Raw genomic sequence first — 23,785 nt, 5'->3', positions numbered from 1 at the left:
GAAATGGGTGCAGCATCACCCACAAATATGCCTTTAGGTTTTGGTAACACATCTGCTTACCTCCCTCAATGTGACTCAAAATTCTGCAACTCCTTATCCAACAACATGAGAAATACCTTCAATGTGCAGTTTAAAAAAAAATGTTTACAAGATGACACATCATCTTTACCTAACTATCCCGCAACTGACGAGCCAGTGAGGAATCTGATGCAGTAAGGAATTACAGACTTCTTTCCCTGAAGAACATCATTGAAACCAGATGTTTTTTTTCTGACAATCTGATAGTTTCATGGTTACCGTTACTGAGGTTAGGCTTTTATTTTTAAAAATTCCATATTGATATAATCCCTTGAATTTTAATTACCGAGCTGCCAAAGAGGGAATTGAATCCAGACCCATAACTACTGTGGTACCATTCTGCAGCACATCGAGAAGAAGGGAGCTCCTCACCACTTCTTCAGGGGCAGTAAGAGATGATCACTAAAAACCCAGTCCTTCCAACATTTACCCGCACTAACGGGGGGGGGGGGGGGGGGGGGGTGTGGAGAAACAAAACAGCTTCCGTCTGCTGCCGACCATCTCAGTGCCCGCCTGACCCACAATGTTATACAAGAGGTAAACCACATGCGGGTTCCCGCTGCTTGTGCGCGCCGCCGCAACCCTCACCGCTCGTGCACCCGCCTCCCGCTGGGCTCGCGCGCCCCTTTATCCTCTGGGCCACGTGCGTTGCCCCAGGTTGCACGGTCCCGGGAGTGGTGGAGGGGTGAACGGGACACCCAGCCCTCCCGAGCGCGACCCCGCTCTGCACCTCGTGCACGGACTCGCCCCCCCCCCCCGTGCGTGCCTCCTGCCCCGTGCGCGCCCCACCCACCGAAATCCGGACCCCGTCCTCGTCTGCGCTCCACAAAACGCCCGAAGCGTAGAGAGCGAGGGCACCCTCCAGCTGTGCGCGTCCCACGCAGCTCCCGGTTGCGGGTGCCCGTGCACGCGCGCCCCCGACACCTGCGCGCGCGCGCCCCGCCCCCGCTCACTTGTGTAACTGGAAGCATTTTCCATTCGGAAGTCACGCGTGGGGAGGTTCAGGATGCTAAACCGGGTTACAACGAAAAAGAGAACCCGGAGTTAGGCGAAGGATTAAATAATCATTCAAGTTACGATTATTTATTTACGGTACATAATAAACGCTGTTAGATTTTCGGACTGATCCTCAAAACCTTGATCTGGCCGCAACGACACCCCCCGCCCGTCTCGCCGGTTGGATGAGCCGGTGAATGGCGCGAAAGCGGCGGGCGGCGCGAGTCAAGCGCCGGTTGCGGGTGAGAGGAGCGCCGGGTGTGGGCAAGTGCGGCGGTGGGCGCACCGGTGGCGGGAGGGGGACCGAGGAGGGAGGTACAGACCGGTCCGGGAGGAGGAGAGGGGGGATATTGACGGAGGATCGTGGAGGGGGTGGGAGTTGATGTCTGGAGGGTTGCGTCCTGCTGTAGGTGACCATTAACGAGGCTGCAGGGGTGGGTGGCTCGAGTGGTCACGGTTGGGCTTCAATCTGTGAGGGAGCGGTCCCGGACGGTGGGTGGGAAAATGCCCTGTTTGCATCTCTCTCGCTCTCTCTCTCCCCCCCTCTCTCTACCATGTATTTACATTTCTCTGCCTCTTGCCTGGTTCCCAGTCTCGTTTCCTCCTCTTGTCCCACTCGCACAGACCCCGAAGGAGAGCGGCTGCGCTATGCCAGGTAGATGTGGAAGGAGTGCAGCGTTGTCGGATGTGTTGATGAGTTGCTAAACTATTTTAGGTGGATGTAGAAACTTCCTGGCACTGTTGGACACGGGACAGGGTAGTTCTCCTATCTCGTACTTACCCCCTGATCAACGGTAACATTAATTTTAGGAACAGGTCATTGCTTTTTATGGCAGTTTGGTGTATGCATTGGCTGTTGTTTCTCCTTTTACCCCAGTCACTGTGCTTTAAAAATAATGGCCGTAATGGCGATTGGTACTTCCTGAGATGTGAAAGATGTTTTACTAAAGCACATTGTAGCTACTTTAATCAGGTTTAAGAAGAGTACTTTATGCTGCCACGTTCTGAGATTTGTCCATAATTTGCACCGGTTTCTCTGAAATTTCTGGCTGGTGCTGAAATGGGCTTTGGGTTGTGTAACATGCCCTCTGAAAATTATTTAACTAAGCCAATAGATGGTATGCTGTTCAGTTTTGGGCAGCACACTTGTGCTGCCTCACAGTTCCAGGGAACTGGGTTTAATCCTGACCCTGAGTACTGCGTCTAGCGTTTGCACGTTTTCCTTGTGACTGCCTGTGTTTCCAAAACAGGTACTCTGGTTTTCTGTCACATCCCAAAGCTGTGCTGATAGGTTCATTGGTTGCTGTAAATTACTCCTCCATGTATATAATTGACAGAAACAATCAAAGGGGTCTTGATGGGCATGTGAGAGAGAGTTTGGCAGAACTACGGGGGAGTATGGAGAAGAAAAATAGGACTGAATTGATTGGTTTGTTGGGAGCTGACATGAACCTTACGGGCAGAATGGCCTGCTTCTCTTTCATAATAAGTAAAAAGCTGTGCACTAGGTTTATGCAGTGAGAGATTATGTTTTGTATTTGGGTATATTAATGGCTTTGGAGTGAGATACTATAGAAAGGTTCAGATTTAAAAGGATTCTTGCTCACCTCCACTGTCAGAGATTTGACGGCTAGTAATATTTTCTAGGATTATACAGTGCTTGCCACCACGACTATCAAGTGTGGACCTGTGGTGAAGTGTACGTCACTCTGCTGTTTGCAGTTCAAAAAGCTCTCTCGATTTAACTTAGGTTTTCAAGAATAGTCTGTTTCTTTTGGACATCTTTACATACTTAAAATGGATTGACAAATGCTAAGTTCATCTGTGTTATAATTTAATATTTAGGTAGTATTATTGTAACCAGCGGGGGGGAAAAACATTTCCCTGTTGGTAAATGTTGAACTACAGAGAATGAGTAAAAAATACAGATTTCATCACTGAAGGCTAATCACCATTTTCTCAAGGGCAGTTAGGAATGAACAATAAATGCTGGCCTTGCCAGCAATGCCCTCATTCTGTAAAATGAATAAACATTAAAGCCATATAGAGGAGATATGGGAGACTTAATGCAAATTCTCCATAGCCATGTGCTGTTTGAGAAACTGCTAGTGTCAACAAATTGAGATCTGGGGCTTAGGATGGATAGTATGAGCAACCTTTTTATTTGCTGGTTGAGTTATTTGATCAAAACCACTTTGTAGGGCAGCTTGTTAAATAAAATATCTCATGGTGATATTTGGAATTTCTCTCCTAGTCTTGTTGAAGACAGAAGTACAGTTTCATGTATGCTTGTTCCTCATTCAATTGTCTTATGAGGATAGGTAGAGTGAGCTAGGGCTTTTCTCCTTGGAGGGGAGGATGAGGGGTGACTTGAGAGAGGTGTACAAGATAATAAGAGGCATAGATCGAGTGGACAGTCCGTGACTTTTTCCCAGTGCGACAATGGCTAACACGAGGAGACATAATTTTAAGGTGATTGGAGGGGGATATAAGGGGGACGTCAGGGGTAAGTTTTTTTTACACAGAGAGTGGTGGGTGTGTGGAACGCACTCCCTGCAGAGGTTGTGGGGGCAGATACATTAGGGACATTTAAGAGGCTCTTAGATAGACACATGAATGATAGAGAAATGGGGGGGCAGTGTGGGAGGGAAGGGTTAGATAGATCTCAGAGCAGGATAAATTGTCGGCACAACATTGTGGGCTGAAGGGCCTGTACTGTGCTGTAGTGTTCCTTGTTCTATGAATGTCTTTACAAGAGCCTTTAGTGATTGAGAGGGATGGAGTCAGGGAAACCTGCACAGTGGAAATTGCTAAACTGGTAAAATAGTGGCTGACATAAAAGGCTGCAGATGTCATAGAGTTGAACAGCGTGGAAATTGGCCCTTTGGCCAGTTTGTCCATGCTGACCAAGATATCTTTCTGAGGTAGTTCCATTTGCCTGCGTTTGGCCCATATCCCACAAGGCCCTTTTCTATCCATGTACCTGTCCAAATGTCTTTTAAACATTGTAATTATACCCACCCCTACAGCTTTCTCTGGCAACTTATTCTGTATGTGGCAAAAGTTGCTCTTCAGGTCCCGATTAAATCTTTCCCCTCTCACTTTAAAACTATGCCCTCTATTTTTAGAGTCCACTATCCTGGGAAAAAGACTGTGTCCAGCCAAATGTTGGAAACTGGGGCAGCAAAAAAATAATAGTAGAATATTGAGTCCTGAGTCCGTTGTTCATTTCCCTCCATAGATGCTGCCTGACCTGCTGAGTTCCTTCAGCATTTTGTGTGTATTGCTCCAGATTTCCAGCATCTGCAGTTTCTCTTGTATCTCATGTTTGCTTTAGTTTATTCAGGAGTAATGTAATAAATGCCACAGAGTGTACAGCAGGTTTTGTTTTTGCTGCAAAATGTACAGCATTTTGGGGTGTCTGCTTGAAAAGATTTTTATTTGCAATGATGTCATCCTAAGAAATCCAGAGATGGAGAATCACACTGATGTTTATGCTCTGTACATGCTGGAAATGGAAATAAAGCCAGAGTTTAATGGAAATGCGAGAATAACCTTTACACTGTGCAGTTTTGTCTAAAAGTTAGAGGCTGAGGAATAGGGTTGGCTGACTTCATGAGGTCTTGGTGGGATCCACTTTGTTCTCTTTTGGTATGCACAATATTTGTTTATCTCACACTGCTGTCTCTCCACCTCACTCTTGGCCGAAGGCAAATTAGTTTTTTGCAAAATTCAGTATTTTGTCTTCAAAAGTCAGTCAGGTGTGATGATTTATGGGAGTCATTGCTGTACATTATTTACAATTGGCTGATTACAGTGTGATTCCCTTCCTAGCCTGGGACCACGACCTAAAATCAAAAGTGGGATAATTTCGAGATGTGCTCTAGACTTACTACTGGAAAATATTTAACTGAGCAATCGGGTTTATGTGCAACTATCCAAATAAATGTCCTGCTTTGTGTTTCTTCCTGCAAAATCTAGGAACGGCGACATGGCTGAGCACAGGAACGGTGAGATGCATGAGGTGAATGAGATCATTACAGCCAGCATGTTGGAAGAAGAGAGGCAGCTGGAAGAGGAAGGTCAGGAGGAAGAGAAGAAGCTGATGGAACAGGTAGTTGCATTGTTAACTTTAAGTTGCATTGTAATGCACAGTATCAGCAGCTGCACAGCACAGGCTATTTCGCACATCATTCCCTTACAAAAACCTTCAGCAACTTCAGGCATGTTCATCAGGCAGGACACAGTGTTAGCTCTGAGCAGCTGAAAAGTTTTTGTGTGCATAAAATCAAATGGATTGAGAAGGTTGAGTTTTAGAAATTTAAATTAACTTTGACGCCTTGATGGGATTCGCTTTATTTTACTTTGGGATGCACAATGTCTGTTCATTTAACACAGCCATCTCTCCACTCACTGTTTTGGCTGAACATAAATGAGTTTCTGCAAATTCAGTACTGTCTTCAAAAGTCAGTCAGGTGTGGTGAGTTACGGAAGTCATAGCCAAGTATAATTTATAATTGAATGATTACAGGGTGATTCCCTTCCTAGCCTGGAACCACAAGCTAAAATCAAAAGTGGGATAATTTGCTATTCACTTTCCAAATGCTTAGGAGACATGGGTTGAGAAGTTCGGCTTAAGACGGGAAGTCTAAGAGATGTTTTTCTCCCCCGTGCTTGAAGTTTTTTCTTCTAATACTTTTGAAGTGTGAACCTTTATGGTGCCCTGCTACATCTTTGAGTGAGGGTGTGCATCTCCTAATGAGAAAATGAAATAAAAACAAAATTCTGGAATAATCATTTTATAATTAAAAGCTCATTTACTGTTGCAACAGTTAAATATAGCAGTTGATTTTGGAAACACCAGCATCCTTCGAAAGTAAATAATTAGTTTATCTATTTGTCAAAAAGGAGGGCCAATGACAAGGATTATGAGAGAATTCTGTCCCCTCTACTTTAAGCAGCCATGTCAAAAAATGTCAGTTTGAAAATGGGTGTTTACCATTGCACCATGCTGACCCTACTGTACTTGGAGTCATTAAAGCAGGATTGGAGTGCAATGAAATGTTGAGCAGGCTGGATTGATCTGCTGTAAAAGGAAATTACTTATTTGTGTCTAAAACGAGTTATGTATTCATAAATGAATCTTGTGACTCATTTTCTGTTTTTACATTAAGTAAACCGCAATGATTTGGTACATTGCTGTGTTTGTTTTTGTTCCAAATCTGTTGATGCTTTTCTTTGTTCAGGCCAAAATGTTTTGGGAAAAAGACTCGCGTGAAATGCGTTACAAGCGATTACAGCATTTACTGGAGAAGAGTAATATTTACTCCAAGTTCTTGCTGATGAAGATGGAGCAACAGCAACAGGAGGTAGCAACTCTGGTTTTATTCTCTTAGCTTCAAGGCACATTGCCACTGGGGAGGAATGTGATAGCCAGAGCTGAAAAATGCAATGATAAATGGGTAGCCTACTAAAATGCCCAGGATCACATTTCCACCTTGTACTCTGATAAGCCAAGTGATGCTTCCAATATTTTGATATCCTGCATATGTAGGGCACTGAGGAGTGCAGAGGAACAAAGGGATCTGGGAGTTCCGATACATAATTCCCTGAAAGTGGCGTCACAGGTAGACAGGGTTGTAAAGAAGGCTTTTGGCATCCTGGCATTCATAAATCAAAGTATTGAGTATAGGAGATTATGGTGAGGTTATATAAGACATTGGTGAAACCAAATTTGGAGTATTGTGTGCAGTTCTGGTCACCTAACTATAGGAAGGATATCAGTAAGATTGAAAGAGTGCAGAGAAGATTTACTAGAATGTTGCCAGGTCTTCAGAAGTTGAGTTACAGGGAAAGATTGAACAGGTTAGGACTTTATTCCTTGGAGCATAGAAGAATGAGGGGAGATTTGATAGAGGTTTACAAAATTGAGGGTATAGACAGAGTAAATGTGAGTAGGCTCTTTCCATCTGGATTAGGAGAGATAAGTACGAGAGGACATGGCTTTAGGGTGAAAGGGGAAAGGTTTAGGGGGAACATTGGGGGAACTTCTTCACTCAGAGAGTGTTGGGAGTGTAGAATGAGCTGCCATCTGACATGGTAAATGCGGGCTCACTCTTAAGTTTTAAGAATAAATAGGATAGATACATGGATGGGAGAGGTCTGGAGGGTTATGGACTGGGTGCGGTCAATGGGACTAGCGGAATAAAGTTTCGGCACAGACTAGAAGGACCGAATGGCCTGTCTTCTGTGCTGTAGTGTTCTGTGGTTCTATGCAGTTTGCTTGAATTGTTATTCCAACTGCTTTGCAGAAGTTTGTATCTGTGAATTAAATGGGTGGCAAGAGCCTGTGACATGAGTGTGTACATGGACTGTGAAGGAGCTGAAGGGATAAGTTCATGTTTGTGCTCTCTTCTACATCAAAATCAACATTTCCTCCCTTAGTGCTACCCATATAGGTGACAGATTATTGCTTTAATTTTCATTGCAACTTGAAATATTTTGTTGGTTCAGGACTCCTGATCTTTGTTTTGTTTAATCTATCTGACCTTTTGGGTTTGGTGGCTGAAGAACATTGTTCATTGTTGTCATTAAATCATTCGAACCAAGTCTTTGCTAAATTGGGGAGTTAGTTGGTTCTGTAGTCTTTGAATGGACAGAGGAACAATCAGCCTGGACCCCTACATCAGTTTACTATCCAGTGGCCCTTTGTTGGAAAATGTTTAGGTTGATCTGCAGAGCCAAATTGTGCTTGCTTCTACCCTAAAGACAAAGGTTTGTGCACGAGAATCACCGTCCAAGGGAAATTTCTCTGAAACTGCGTGTTTGTGTAGGCGTATGTGCTTGCATGTGCTTGCACACTTCAGAAGTGGATAAATTGTTTTAACCTGAGAGGATTTGCATGTTGTTATCCCCTCCATTGCTGTTGGGGAACTTTGTATGTAATTTTATTTGTTTTAAAACATACAGGCATTTTAAAGATAAAAGATTTTCTGTCATACTGAAATGCTGGAAAAAAAACTATGTCTTTGTTTCTAATAGGAACAAAAAAGGAAAGAGAAGCTTGAAAAGAAGAAGAAGCTGCTGGTAATGGTTCAAGAGATATATATATTGCAATACATGGTTGGGAGATTATTTGTCTATGTTCATTATGGTATGAAATATTGATGCCAGGGCACTTGCCATTTCACACTCCTGCACTGTCAAAAACCCATAGCAAGTAATGATTGGCAGTCTGCATCAAAGGTTTAAATATTCATAGCCACTCTCTGGCACCGTTACATTCCACACTCCAACACCTCCGTTGTGAAATTCCTCCTCAGGGCGTAGAGCATTAATTGTCCATTCCATGGTATAAGATTTCTATGCTTAAAATGGGTTTAAAAACAAAATACATTTATTATGCGTACTTTTGAAGTGTGCTTCTCCAGTAGGAAAACCTGGCAGTCAGATTTGCATTTTTATTGCCGTTCACTCATGGGATGAGGGTGTTGCTGGGAAGGACAAAGTTTAAAGCCGTCAGGCAGCATCCAGGTGAAGGTGCTGCCTTGAATTGCTGCAATTCCTGTGGTGAAGGTGGTTGTGTAGTCTGGTTTTATTTTTTTTGCGCAATCAACTATCTTACTGGGTCACCCAAAAGGTTAATTAAGAGTTAACCATGTTGCTGTGGTTCTGGAGATGCCTAGGTTGGACAAGGATTCCATTCCCGAAGGGCACATAGTGACTCATGATTTTTATGACACTGGAGAGATTTTAATCTCTGAGCCAAATCTAACACCTTGGATCTTGTTCCCTGCGGTATTATAAGTATGACAATAAATGTATCAACATATCCAGTATTAAATCTAGGAACTTCCGATTCAAATTTCTTAATTCTTCTGGAATGTGAATCAGTCTAACTTTCCACTATTTTTTTCTGGTTCTGTATTTTCCAGAACTCAAATCGAGTTGTTTTTCAGATTTAGTTCTTTCTGTTTTGGTGACATGGGTAACTCCATCAAGCCTTGCTTCGAACTTCCTGGTTTTTAAACTTTTCAGCAAGTTTGAGATAATGAATATGTAGCTTTTTTCCAGTGTTAGTTTTTTTTTGTAGTTGTGCCACACAGAAACAGGCCTTTCAGCATACCATGTCCATGCTGACCTTTTTTCCCCATCTACACCAATCCCATTTGACAACATTAGGACTATATCCTTCTGTGCCTTGCCTATTGTTGTGTCTGTCTAAATGCCTCTTAAATGTATTCTTGTATTTGATTCACCACCTCCTTTGGCACTGTGACCAAGATGCCAACCACTTTCTGTGTATTTCAATAAAAAAGCAACTGATCCATGCAATTCCCCTTTAATCTCATACCTCTTGCCTTAAAACTATGCCCACTTGTTTTTGATAGCCCTACTGTGGGAAGATTTTGACTATCTACCCTATGTTTCAATCTCTCAATCTAAAAGGAATCTTGACTAAAGTCTACATTAATTAAGTGGCTGTGTGTACTAGAATTGTGTGGGATGGTGAAGGCCATTGTGGTCACTGACCTGCTGCAGAACTGTCCAGTTGCACCCAAGGTTCAGACATGTAATCAAGCATTTTTGATTTTTTTTGCAAGGGAAATTGTGCTGCCAAATACCTGTATCTTGAAGTTGGGTTCAGGAAATTATTGACCATTGGAGGCCAGAATTTCCTGTGGGATAGGGTGGGGAAATGGTGTGGTGGTTGGATCCAGCAGATTTTATGCAAGATGGAAGCAGAACTGACAGATTGTTTTGTGTTGGGGGGTATTGCTGGGAAAGGTTGGAAGCAAAAATGATTGAGGATGGTGAAGCTGCAAATTTGACCACTCATTTTATATGTTTAAAGGTGCAGGGAAATAATTCATCAATAGAAGAGAACAAAACAGGTATGTATGTGCTTTTAAAACCATATCGATCTTGTTGAACAGTTTGTTCCTAGGATGATGAGAGCCACTTTTGTGTTGAGGCATCCAGCTAATCACATATTTACCTGACTTTTTTTTTAAAGAAAATATGTTTGATGTAGCACACCAATATTCCTGGGGTTTTTCATAAAATTGAAATTTTCAGATAATTAAAAAGTGGTTCAAATTCATAATGGTATTAGTAATTCTTGTCCTCAAGCAAGAGGTGTTTGGTTAAATGGATCTAATTATTTTATACTCTAACTTACCAGCTAAACTTGTGGTAAATTGATGGTACATTTGCTTGAAAATTAACAGCTTCAAGATGCCTGTCCCTGGAATCTCTCAACTGCATAGATGCTCATTGCTTTTTATCTCTTTGTTCTTCATTCAACCTTGTTACAAGTGGAATTGCATGCTCTGGGGTAATGTACTTGGCATGTTTGTGAAAATGGCGTTCTGCTAGAGATGAGCACTGCTCTAAGTGGCTTCCTATCCTGTATTTTGCGTGACCCCAGCCTTTGGATGGAACAGACCCATCAAAAGGATCACTGGTTACTGTCAACTATTCGAAGTCACAGACATGAGTGCAATTTGCTAAATTTGCTTCCAGTTCACAGTGCTCCAGGAAAAGTTACTTGGACCATTTGGTGGCATGACTTTAGAAGCATCTGGCAAATACCTCTGCTTCTAGGAATAGTGGCTATTCCCAATCTCCACAAACTGCAGGCTGAGGACTCAGCAATGTTTAAAACAAAATCTACAAAGCTCAGGTCCTAGCATGTTCAGTAGTGTTACTGGTAGAGTATTTTGGAAACAAAGTGCAGCGTTTGCCTTTCTAGCCTAGCCATTGCTTACTGTATTTCTGCTCTAAGAGATGAGATAAAATATCTTTATTAGTCACATGTACATGGAAACACACAGTGAAATGCATCTGTTTGTGTAGACTGCTCTGGAGGCAGTCCGCAAGTGTCGCCGCGCTTCCGGCACCAACATAGCATGCCCATAACTTCCTAATCCATACGTCTTTGGAATGTGGGAGGAAACCGGAGCACCCGGAGGAAACCCACGCAGACACGGGGAGAACGTACAAACTCCCTACAGACAGTGGCCGGAATTGAACCTGGGTCGCTGGCGCTATAAAGCGTTATGCTAACCGCTAAAGATGGAGTCATCGAAATGACTTTTTTTAATCTGATTTTTGCATCTGAATAAGGCAATTGGAGAACTCAAGTTTGAGTAATGTTAAATTTGAGGACCTAGTGTTGGAATTATACAGTGCAGAAACAGGCCCTTCGACCCAACTTGTCCATGCTGACCAAAGTGCCTTCCTGAACTAGTCCCATTTTCCTGCATTTGGTCCATATCTGTCTAAACCTTTCCTATCCATGAACCTTTTCAGTGTTCTAATTGACCTTAAAGATGGTAATCTCCAGATTACTCATGGTGCATTTCACTAGTGAACATAGAAATAGTGGATGGTGCAGGTGAATGTGGCTGGAGAAGTGCTGCAGGAAGTGGGAGCTTCAGACTCTTGACATTGGAATTGTTCTGAGCAAAGTAGGACCTGTATGTGCCTGGCAGGTTTTGCCCCAACAGATCTAGGATTGACAGCCTCGCAGGCAGATTTATTCGTGATAGTTTATTTGGGCAAGGATTAAACTATTTGGCAGGGGTATGGGAAGTGAAACTCATAAATTCAGAACTGGTACAAATGAGATTGGAATATTTAAAAAAATATTGGGGCTGGACTGGCATCTGAATGTTCTTGTTCAGAGGTTTCAGGTGATTGGGGGGGGGGAACCTACTTGAAGGTAGATTGAACAGAAGTCATTGAATCACAAATTGACAACACAAAGATGAGGTATCTGCAGAGCAAAAAAAAGAGCGACAAATCTCTCAGTACGAGGTCTGTCTGAGCTAGAGTCATAGTCATGGAGAGATACAGCAGGGAAACAAGACCTTCAGCTCTCTGAGTCCACGCTAACCATCAAGCACTCATTTTTATACTAATCCTATTGTAACCTATTTTATTCTCCCCACATTTCCATCATCCCCTTCCCCACCCCTGCCCCCACGTCTCCCCAGATTCTCCCACACATCTACACATTAGGGGCAATTTACCAGTGACCAGTTAACCTACCAACCTGCACATTTTTGGGATGTGGGAGGAAACCCACACAATCATAGGGAGAACATGCAAACATTCACAGATGGCACTGGAAGTCATTATTGAATCTTGGTCACTGTAGCTGTGAGGCAGCAGCTCTACTTGCTGTACCACTGTGCTCCCCTTACTTTAATGTGATGGACTTTTCTGTCTCCATCGCCTTTTTCAGTCATTGAGTTCCAAACCTCCTCCCAGTCTCTGCATGAAGCACAGATTTTTTCCTCTTCTCCAATTTTTCAACCAGTTACTTCATGTTCTTCATCCCACCACCCCCCTCCCCCAGATTTTTGAACTCTAAGGGAAAAGGTCTCTCCTGCTTGCTCTATTTTCTATGCTTCAATTTGCTCTTCATTTCACTCTCCTTCATTGCAGTCATACATCATAGACTTATAATAGGGGCAGAGCTGAAGGTCAAACCAGCCTTTCTCTCATGCTCCTCTCTTCCATCCTGGCACTTTGGTCCTCTTCCTCTAACATTCAATCACTGCAACAGAGAGCATTTATTATTCATATTAACTTTATCCTTAATGACTATGGTTAATGTATTTTGCATTAATCTAGGACATTAGCAGTGACTAACCGAGGGCCCTAAATTTTCACTTGACTCTAGACGAAGTTAAATAAATCAGAATTTTAACATTATAGGCTCTAACTTTTAGGATTTGACAAATGTCTTTGTCAAAGTGACTGAATTGGTATACTTTAGGTCAGAAAGGAGAGTTGGTGATCTCTGGGTTTGCAGTGCCTACTGTTTGATGAATCCAAGTAGAAAATTTACTGAAGCTAGCACAGAGTCTCTTGTCCCTGATGTTGCGTGCAGTGACGAAGACTCCAGTGCCCTCAGTTGTGTGCTGCTTGTATGTAGATTTTCTTGGATTTTGCCTTTTGAGAAGGTTGTAATGAGAAATACTTATTAAGTCTCATGGTCTATTTTCAGTTGATAACTAAAAAGGCTATTTCTGAGCCTACTGTCTGAGTTTTTTTATAAACTTGGTCTACAAAGTAATTTTTCCTTTTTTTAAAAAAAATTATATGGGAAGGAAATCTGCCATCTTTTAAATCTGTCTGGATGTGCCTGAAATGGCCTGGCATTGCTGGGGTTAACAAATGCCGTGCCTTTGTCATCTGCAGTGTCAACAGATGAATGCTAATCCATTCCCTTGATCCTGTGATTTATTCTGAAGATGCAAATAATGTTTGAGGATTCAGTAGTGAGTTGGGGAAGTCCCTTAACTTATTTCGACCTGATCAAGTTATGTGCATTATTCAAGGAGCCTGCTAGGTAAATTTACTTTCTGATTTTATAAACTTTAGCAATAAAGAAGAAAAGGGGAAGAGAAGAAGGAGCGTACAGTATTTCAGATTACATCACTAAGGAGGTAATGTGCATGTTCTACTGAAGGTAGCACGGAGTCTGTTGTCCCTGATGTGTGTGGTGAAGAGGACTCTAATGCCCTCAGTTCTGTGCTGCTTGTACTGCAGATTTCCTCAAATTTTGCCTTTTGAGAATGCACCAGTTCAAGCCACTTATGTGCCTGTAGGGTCTGTCACTGCTCTCCCTTCAGTTATTCCATATTATTGATAAAATTATAGAAATGCAGTATAAGGTTGTCATTCTTATGCTGGTTCCAACTATAAATAACCTTTTACCTTGGGCCCCTTTGCTGGCCCTTTTCACTTTTTCAAACAGCTTTTATAGGCTATAAATTATCTTTTCATCAGACAATTGTTAATGTTAGTTTATTTGTGATATAGTTGAAATGATACAGAATTGGTTAGCCATTCTCCAGTCTTGCTGCATCTAAGAAGTGCTGTGAGTAGTTGCATGCAGTCTGGACCTATGGTGAAGCTGATCTGCCATGCTGTTGGTTTAAAATTGCAGAGCAGCTACCAGTGACTTCTGCCCAGATTATTATGGCATGTAACTTGTAGTTGTTAGTGTTCCACCCCTGCTTGAATGGCTATTTGTAAGAAAAACATTTCATAGTTGCTTAAAATTTTCCCTATTCTTTTTGAATACAGATTCAGCTTTTCAACTTCACTCCACTTCCCTACCCCCACCCACCCACGCGACCACCACCACCACCCCAATGAGTCATCGCCACAGGTTCCATAGGGTTATAGAGAGATACAGTATGGAAACTGGCCCTTTGGCCCACTTTGTCTATGCTGACCATCAACCACCCATTAACACTAATCCTACATTAGTCCCATGTTTTAATTCTTTCCCAGATTCTACCACTCACTTACACACTTTGCAATTTACAGTGGCCAATTAACCTACCGGGCCGCACATCTTTGGGATGTGGGAGGAAACCCACAAGGTCGTGGAGAATCTGCAGAAGTCCACACGGACAGCTTGATGGTACTTGGCTCTCTGGTACTGAGGTAGCAGCTGTGCCACTGTGCTGCCTGGAATTTTACTAGCTCCTGATATTACTTTCAGCAATTTGGAAACATTGGGTAAAGCCCTTGACTTAAAATTCAAACAAACAATTCATCCTTTTCTAAGCTAAAATGTTTTAACAATTACTGTGGCTCAGCACTAGTATCCAGGCAGGTGAATTTTCCTTTAATCTCTTCTTGCGCTTTAAAAGACAGTGCATTTCTCCACGTTCTAATTCCTTTAACACTAAAGCTGTAAAGAGTAAAGGAATTGTGTGCACATTATTTATTGCATTCATTATGTCTGTTCAAAGTCTGTATCCTTAAAGTTAAGTGTGATTATTGATCACCATTTGATCAATAAAAATTAATAAATACTTTTTCTTATTTATAGGATATTTTGTCAAGAGTCAAAAAGGCTAAAACAGATGAAGTAAGTCAATAATATAAGAATTGTTCCTACTGTGTGGTGCCACAAACCAAGAAGTTGAGGCAAAAGCACTTGCAGGTCTTGGCATGGGTATTTAAGAATTAGTTTCATGTAGAACCACCAAGTAAAAGTTACATAGTTCTTACAGGACATGACTGGCTGGATGCGGGGAGCGTGTTTCTCCCAGATGAGGTGTCTAGAACCAGCGGTCAAAGTCTCAGAATAAGAGGTAGGCAATTTAGGATTGAGATGAGGGGAAATTTCATGGAGACCTTGGTGAACCTTCGGCATTTTCTGCCCTTGAGGGCTGTGAATGCTCTGTCATTTTGTCAACTCAAAATGGATCATTGGATTTCTGGGTATTAAATAGAGTAATTGAGGGATATAAGGATAGTGTGGAAAAATGGTTCTGAGATGGAAGATCAGCCATGACCTTGAATGTCAGAGAAGGCTTGAAAGGTCAAATGGCTTCCTATATCTTAAGCACTTGTCCTTTTCGTCCCCTGTGGTATTGTATGTTTCTCAACCCATCTGGTGTAATCAACTCTGGTAAATCACTCTTGTAAGGGCTTTGAAGTTAACTGTAAATTGCATTAACTGCAAGGGTTCCCCAATCTCCAAGAATTTTTAACTTGGACGTTTATATTTTTGAACAGTGAGGATGGAATTCAAGTAGGAAATGATGTTTCTTGTTATTTGCTCACCATTATTTACAGGGCTTTTAATCAAAAGCTTCTCTAAAACTCTGGTAGCCCTCTGGTACCTATACCAGCTAATCAGGTATTTGAAAGGACAAGGCATTTGAAAGGAGGAGGAAAAGAAAGAGCATAATGGTTGTATACTGATGGTAACTTTCCAACTTGCCATTCCTCTGCAGGGCCTATGCACAACCCCTCTGCAGAAGCTTATTTTTATGTATTTCTTGTGAATTTCTGTTGCAAGCTAGGGAATTGATTATAATATAGCACAGCAGTTGACTACCATGAAATTGCCTAGAAGCAGCTGCAAGGAGTAACATTCATCAGCAGTGCAGCTGATCAGAAGTGTATGTACTATGCACGTGATGTCTTAGTGATTGACAGATGAGACATTTTGCAGTTTCTGAACTGTTTTGTCAAGTTAGTAAGAAATGCCTAGGAGCAATTTCTGTAAATTTTGTTCTTCATTAACAGAATCTCGACACCACGACTCAGAAAAAACTTGAGGTTGAAGATACAGAGAAGAACCAGGATTCAAATTCTGCTATCAAGGACAGGTTGACACAGACAGTTCGCCACAACTCTCAGCATCTCTGGGATCCTGTAAGGTTGGTGGATGGCCAGCCAGTTCCATATCAACAGCCTAAACTCTTCACAAATGGAGTGATGAGGTGGTACCAAGTGGAGGGTATGGAGTGGCTCAGGGTGAGTTTTTAATGGCCATTTGTTTCAGTCCAGTATCTGGGAGGGGAGATTACTCAAAGCCAAATCCAGATCACTCAGTAATCTTTGATAAGTGGCACTGTGGGCTGGTATTGGAATAGCATGTGTAGGAGTCGGTAATGTTTATTGTTTTAATTTTATGGAATGGTTCTACATTTTGCCCTGTTTAAGAAAGTATTTAAATTTTTAGGTAATTGCATAAAGAATAAGAGGATAGCTGAGGAAAGGCTCAGGCCTTTTGGGGAACAACGGTAATTTATGGGTGGAGATGGATGACTTGGATACATGGTTAACTTCTATTTCTGTTCCTTGTATTATTTGTTCTTCATGTCTGCTTCATCATTTCAATGAGATCATGGCTGATCTTCCACCTCAATGCTACTCTTTGCACAACCCTTAGTAAATAAAAATCTATCAATCTTTGCCTTAGTTGTACTCAGTAACTGGGCCTCTACAGGTTGTCTGGGTAGAGAACTCCAGGTTCTGTACCTCTGGGTGGAAAAAAAAATTTCTTCGCGATTGTCCAACCACTTATTTGTGAGATACTGGTCCCTGACTGCCAACACTCCAGTCCAAGAGACATCATCCCTGCATCCGGCCTGTCGAGTCCTGTAAGAATTTTGGATGTTCCACTGGGATCATCTTTCACTCCAAATTTGAAAGTATAGATCCATCTGCTTAATTTCTCCTTGACAACAAACCAACTATCGCAGGAATCAGTTTCAGTGTGGTAACTGTGCTCCCTCAGGTAGATTCATCCTTTAGGTAGGGAAACCAAACCTGTATGTACTTTTTTTCCCAGAAGTGGCTGCATCAGGCCCATCTAAAATTGGAGCAAAATGTTTTTTTTACTCCTGTTCTGAAATTTTCTTCAGTTAAGGCAACAAACTGCTTTTCTAACTGCTTGCTGAATGTTAAATTTGAATAATTAGTGGACAAAGACACCTTGGTCCTTCTCAAAACCAAAACCTTTCAAAATTGGTGCTTAAAATCAATCTGTAGCAGTCGCTATCGCGATGTGAAAAAACAAGATGCTAGTTGAAGGGTTTCCAAACAAGAACTGGTTTATTTTCCCGTCTTGCGCGGGCCTTTTAAGAGGGACTGTTCCCGCCCAATCCAAACGGCAATGACATATATGCTATGTCATCAAGTCTTTCCCGCGCGCGGGTTCTCCCCGTCACTCGGGGAAGACAAAGGCCCACCGCCATCTTGGGCCTCGCCGCTCCGATAACGTGCGACCCGACTGCCGAGCCAGTTCGCTTGCCCGGACGGTGAGTTGCTACACAAACCCCCCCCAGAACCGGCGATACAGTCCCCAAGGTCAGCAGGGTTAGCCGCCACTTAGGAGGTTGGCCTCTGCGTCGCGGTGCTGAAACCTCAACCGGTTGTTGCAGATCTAAATGGGCCGGTTTGAGGCGGTCCATCGTGAAGACCTGTTCCCTGCCCCCAGTGTCCAAAATAAAGGTGGATCCATTATTCCTGATGACCCAGAACAGCCTCTCGTATGGTCGTTGCAACGGTGCCCGAGGTGTGCCCCTGCGAATGAAAACAAACTTAGTCTCGTAGTTCTTTGGGCTGACAGGATGGGGCTTGACCGTGCCGTGAGGTGGGAATCGGGGCCAAGTTGCCGAGCCTCTCGCGCAGTCTTTGCAGGACTGCCGTGGATTGTTCCCCTTGGTCCCGAAGGGCAAGTATGAAATCCCCTGGGACAACCAGGGGTGCCCTGTACACAAGTTCAGCTGATGAAGCGTGGAGGTCTTCCTTGGGGGCAGTGTGTATGCCAAGCAGGACCCAAGGTAATTCGTCGACCCAGTTAGGACCCTTCAGGCAGGCCATCAAGGCTGATTTCAGATGGTGGTGAAAACGTTCCACTAACCCGTTTGATTGAGGATGGTAGGCCGTGGTGGTGTGCAGCTGCGTCCCTAGCATGTTCGCTAATGCAGACCAGAGGCTGGATGTGAACTGGGGGCCTCTGTCTGAAGTGATGGGCCGGAACACCAAAACATGAGATCCAAGTTGTGAGCAGCGCCCGGGCGCAGGAATCAGTCATGATGTCAGATAGAGGGGTTGCCTCTGGCCACCTCGGTCCACAATGTTGCCTCCTGGTCCACAATGGTAAGGAGGTACCGGGCTCCTCTTGAAACCGGCAGAGGGCCCACAAGGTCAACGTGGATGTGGTCGAACCTTTGACAGGTAGGCTCGAACTGCTGTGGCGGGACTTTGGTGCGTCGTTGGATTTTGAATGTCTGGCAGTGTGGACAAGTCCTGGCCCACTCACTGACCTGTTTGTGCAGGCCATGCCAGACAAACTTGCTGGCGACCAGTCGGACAGTTGATCTGATGGACGGGTGCGCCAACCCATGTACCGAGTCAAAAACGCGTCTCCGCCAGGCTGCAGGGACTATAGGGTGGGGTTGACCTGTTGCGATGTCGCAAAGGAGGGTCTGCCGACCTGGACCAACCAAGAAATCTCGGAGCTGCAGGCCCGAGACTGCGGTTCTGTAGCTGGGCAGCTCGTCGTTGGCTTGCTGTGTGTCAGCTAGGGCCGTGTAGTCAACACCCAGGGACAGGTTGTGGATGGTCGGTCTGGAAAGTGCATCAGCAACGACATTGTCCTTTCCAGAGACATGTTGGATATCCGTTGTGAATTCAGAAATGTAGGACAAATGTCTCTGGTGACGAGCTGACCAGGGATCGGAGACTTTGGAGAAGGCAAAGGACAAAGGCTTATGGTCAGTGAAAGCGGTGAAAGGCCTACCTTCTAGAAAGTACCGGAAATGCCGGACCGCCAGATACAGTGCTAGAAGTTCCCGATCAAAAGCGTTGTATTTCAGTTCGGGTGGTCTAAGGTGCTTGCTAAAAAATGCCAAGGGTTGCCAACGGCCTTTGATTAGTTGTTCTAGTACCCCACCAACTGCGGTGTTGGATGCGTCCACCGTGAGGGCGGTTAGGACGTCTGTCCTAGGGTGTACAAGCATCGTGGCATCTGCCAGGGCATCCTTGGCCTTAACGAAGGCAGCCGCAGCCTCGTCGTTCCAGGTGATGTCCTTGCCCTTACCAGCCATCAGCAAGAACAAAGGGTGCATGATACGGGCTGCTGCAGGGATGAACTGATGGTAAAAGTTGACCATCCCAAGGAATTCCTGTAGGCCTTTGACCGTGTTGGGGCGGGCAAAATGGCGGATAGCTTCTACCTTGGCGGGTAGGGGTGTTGCCCTGTTACTGGTGATTTTGTGGCTGAGGAAATCGATAGAGTCAAGTCCGAATTGGCACTTGGACAGGTTGATCGTGAGGCCAAAATCACGGAGACGGGAATACAGCTGGCGGAGGTGGGGAAGGTGTTCTTGGCGGTCACGGCTGGCGATTAATATGTCATCTAGGTAAATGAACACGAAGTCCAGGTCTCGGCCTACCGTGTCCATCAGCCACTGGAAGGTCTGCGTGGCGTTCTTAAGGCCGAATGGCATTCAAAGGAATTCGAAAAGGCAAAATGGGGTGATAATCGCAGTTTTGGGGACGTCATCTGGATGGACCGGGATTTGGTGGTATCCTCGAACGAGGTCCACTTTGGAAAAGATGCGGGCCCCATGTAGGTTCGCTGTGAAGTCCTGGATGTGAGGGATGGGGTAGCGGTCCGGGGTGGTGGCGTCATTCAGCCTGCGGTAGTCGCCGCAAGGCCTCCACCCACCGGTGGCTTTGGGGACCATGTGCAGGGGGGAGGCCCAGGGGCTGTCTGACCTGCGAACAATCCCCAGTTCCTCCATGCGACGGAACTCTTCCTTTGCCAGGCGGAGCTTGTCTGGAGGTAGATGTCGTGCTCGGGCATGAAGTGGTGGCCCTGTAGTAATGATGTGGTGTCACACCCCGTGTTTGGGCCTAGAATTTGTAAACTGAGGTGCCAAAACTGATGGGAATTCGGCTAGGAGCTTGGTGAACTTGTTGCCAGACAGGGAAATGGAGTCCAGGTGCGGGGCTGGTTGGCTGGTTTCCCCCAGGGGATAGGTCTGGAAAGTTCTGGAGTGGACTAACCGCTTCCCTCGCAGGTCAACTAACAGGTTGTGGGCCCGAAGGAAATCGGCTCCTAGGAGTGGTCGGGCGACGGTGGCAAGGGTAAAGGTCCAGGTAAAACGGCTGCTGCCGAATTGTAATTGAAGTGTACGGGTACTGAAAGTCCGTATCGTTGTGCCGTTTGTGGCATTGAGTGCAGGATCTGGTTGCCTGTTACGAGTGTCGCGGCCAGTTGGGGGCAAAATACTGACCTCTGCTCCAGTATCGACGAGGAAACGCCGCCCAGACTGCTTGTCCTGAACGAATAGGAGGCTTTGTCGGCAGCCAGCCACCGTAGCCGTCAGAGGCAGCTGGCCCTGGCGTTTCCCTGAAACTTGCAGGGTGGGCAGCATCGACGGGCCTCCGCGCCCCACCTCTGATGGTAGAAACACAGCTGGTCGCCAGTGTTGTCGTCTGTGTTTCTGGGGTGTGGTCGCACGGTTGCTGGGACTGGTCGAGGTGGGTGTTGGGCTCGCGGCCTGGTGATTTGGCCGACGGACAAACCGCTCTCGCGTTTGGCCTTCCACAGGACATCCGCCCGGGCGGCTACCTCGCGTGGGTTGCTGAAGTCGGCGTCGGCTAACAGCAGGTGGATGTCATCGGGTAGTTGTTCGAGGAAGGCCTGTTCGAACATCAGGCAGGGCTTGTGTCCCTTGGCCAATGCTAGCATCTCATTCATTAGGGCAGATGGGGATCTGTCCCCCAGGCCGTCGAGATGAAGCAGGCGGGCGGTGCGCTCACGACGGGAGAGGCCGAAGGTCCGAATCAGAAGGTCTTTGAAAGCCGGGTACTTATCTTCCTCTGGAGGAGACTGGATGAAGTCTCCAACCTGGGCAGCTGTCTCCTGGTTCAGAGAGCTGACCACATCGTGGTACTTTGTGGAGTCGGAGGTGATCTGCCGAAGGTGGAATTGCGCTTCGGCCTGGTCGAACCAGACGCTGGGACGAAGTGCCCAAAAGGTGGGCAGCTTGAGTGCCACTGCGTTGGCTGCTGCGTTGTTGTCCATTGTGTGGGTCCAAAATCCGTTTGGACCGTCGGGGTCACCAATGTAGTGGTCACTATCGCGATGTGAAAAAACAAGATGCTAGTTGAAGGGTTTCCAAACAAGAACTGGTTTATTTTCCCGCCTTGCGCGGGCCTTTTAAGAGAGACTGTTGCCGCCCAATCCAAACGGCAATGACGTATATGCTACGTCATCAAGTCTTTCCCGCGCGTGGGTTCTCCCTGTCGCTCGGGGAAGACGAAGGCCCACCACCATCTTGGGCCTCGCCGCTCTGATGACGTGCGACCCAACTGCTGAGCTGGTTCGCTTGCCCGGACGATGAGTCGCTACAAATCTTTAATTTTTTTTTATAAACAAAGTGAATTACATAGATATCTTTCCACATTAGATTCCGTGTGTCTTGTTCTCGCCCATTCATTTAACCTGTCTATATTCCCCTTGAAGCTTCCTGCCACCCAGCTTTATATTGTCTGCAAATTTGGATACATTACCCTTTATCCCTCCATCCAAATCATTCATTTAGATTGTGACCAGCTGGGTCGCCAGCACTGGTCCTTGCGGCACCCCATTGATTACAGCCCGCCAACCAGAAAATGACCCATTTGTTACTACTTTGATTTTCGTATGCTGACCAATTTTCAATCCATACAGTACATCATTCCCAGTACCATGCATTCTAATTTTTTTTAATAATCTTGTGTGGCACCTTATTAAAGGTCTTGAAGTCTAAGTACACCACGTCCCTTTATCAGGCTATAGCTGGCAGAGTAGATAAATGGATTAGTCAAATATGATTTCTGTTTGATTGGCTCAGTAAACTTTTCTTTTTCAATCTTTTTACTAATTTGCAAATTAGTACAAAATAATATGTATAACATTAGTAATTATACATGTGGTGCTAAGAGATCAGGATAGCAATCATAACAGTTAAAATATATAATCACAAGGAGTAAAAAAGAAAGTAATCTAGACTTCCCATTCCCTTATTAAGTGAACAAATACAAAAGGAAAGATTGAAAAGAAATGAAATTTAATTATGTGAAAGAAGAACCCCCAATCAAAAAAAAATATTGATGATAAACCAAATAAAACCCAAAAACTTAAAAAAAAAACTGGACTGATATTTCTTCAATTAAAAAGAAAAAGAAATATTACTATGTCGTCAACTCTGCTCCTCTGCATTCAAGGGTTATTGAGAGGAATCTGAAAAAGGTCCGCTTATATCATATGGAAATATTGAATGAATGGACTCCAAGCTTCCTCAAATTTAAGCAAAGGATCAACAGTACCACTTCTAATTTTTTCTAAGTTTAAACATGTTATATTTTGAGAAAACCACTGAAAATTGGTGGGAGGCATTGGATCCTGCCATTTGAACAAAATGGATCGCTTGGCCATTAATGTGACAAAGGCGATCATACGACAAGCAGAAGCAGACAAATGGCGAGATTCCATCATTGGTAATCCAAAAATTGTAGTAATAGGATGAGGTTGTAAATCAATATTCAATACAGATGAAATAATGTTAAAAATATCTTTCCAAAATTTTTCCAAAAGGGGACAGGACCAAAACATGTGTCAGGGAAGCCACCTTCGAATTACATCTGTCACATATAGGATTTATATGATAAAAATGGGCTAACTTGTCCTTGGATATATGGGTCCTGTGAACCACCTTAAACTGTATCAAAGAGTGTCTAGCACACATAAGATGTATTAACTAATTGAAGAATTTTCTTCCATGTCTCTGTGGGTAAAAGTATCTGGAGTTCTCTTTCCCATTCATTCTTAATTTTATCAAGTTCCTCTGAAAGTATTTTCATAATCCGATCATAAATTATTGCTATCAGGCCCTTCTGATAAGGATTAAAACCTAAAGTTCTTTCCGTGTTGGAAAAGAAGGTAAAGTAACTTTAAAAAAAATTTCTAATCTGTAAATATCAAAAAAAAGTGATCTAGGCAGATTGTGTTTATTAGACAACTGTTCAAAAGATTAAAAAAAAGTTGTCAGTGAATAAATCTCGAATTCATGTTATACCCTTCATTTTCCATAAGGAAAAAGCTGAGTCAATTCTACGTGGTTGAAAGAAAAAATTAGATTGAATAGGACTTGATAAATTAAATTTATTCAATCCAAAGAATTTACGAAATTGAAACCATACCTGTATTTTATGTTTAACTATTGGATTAGTCACTTGTTTACTCAATTTAGTAAGTGCAAAAGGGAATGAAGCTCCTAAAATAGAAACTAATGAAAATCCTTGCACTGATTCACACTCAAGGTGTGCCCAACAGGGACAATGAGTTGCATCTAAATCTTGTGCCCAGAAAATTAAGTATCTA

General features: G+C 44.0%; 1 protein-coding gene across 1 annotated transcript in view; it reads left to right on the top strand.

Moving 5' to 3' along the window:
- Positions 1-5,059: 5,059 nt before the first annotated feature.
- The window catches only part of hells (helicase, lymphoid specific), a 49,447-nt gene continuing 30,721 nt past the window's right edge, over positions 5,060-23,785 (top strand). Inside the window, exons 1-7 of the mRNA XM_052027558.1 lie at positions 5,060-5,188; positions 6,321-6,443; positions 8,116-8,160; positions 9,929-9,968; positions 13,471-13,535; positions 14,936-14,974; positions 16,144-16,374. Of these exons, the coding sequence (XP_051883518.1) occupies positions 5,066-5,188; positions 6,321-6,443; positions 8,116-8,160; positions 9,929-9,968; positions 13,471-13,535; positions 14,936-14,974; positions 16,144-16,374 (666 nt within the window). The 5' untranslated portion in view covers positions 5,060-5,065. The remainder of the gene's footprint in view (positions 5,189-6,320; positions 6,444-8,115; positions 8,161-9,928; positions 9,969-13,470; positions 13,536-14,935; positions 14,975-16,143; positions 16,375-23,785) is intronic.

Source organism: Pristis pectinata, chromosome 12, assembly GCF_009764475.1.
Source record: "Pristis pectinata isolate sPriPec2 chromosome 12, sPriPec2.1.pri, whole genome shotgun sequence".
NCBI lineage: Eukaryota > Metazoa > Chordata > Chondrichthyes > Rhinopristiformes > Pristidae > Pristis > Pristis pectinata.
This window is presented reverse-complemented; position numbering and strand designations above follow the sequence as displayed.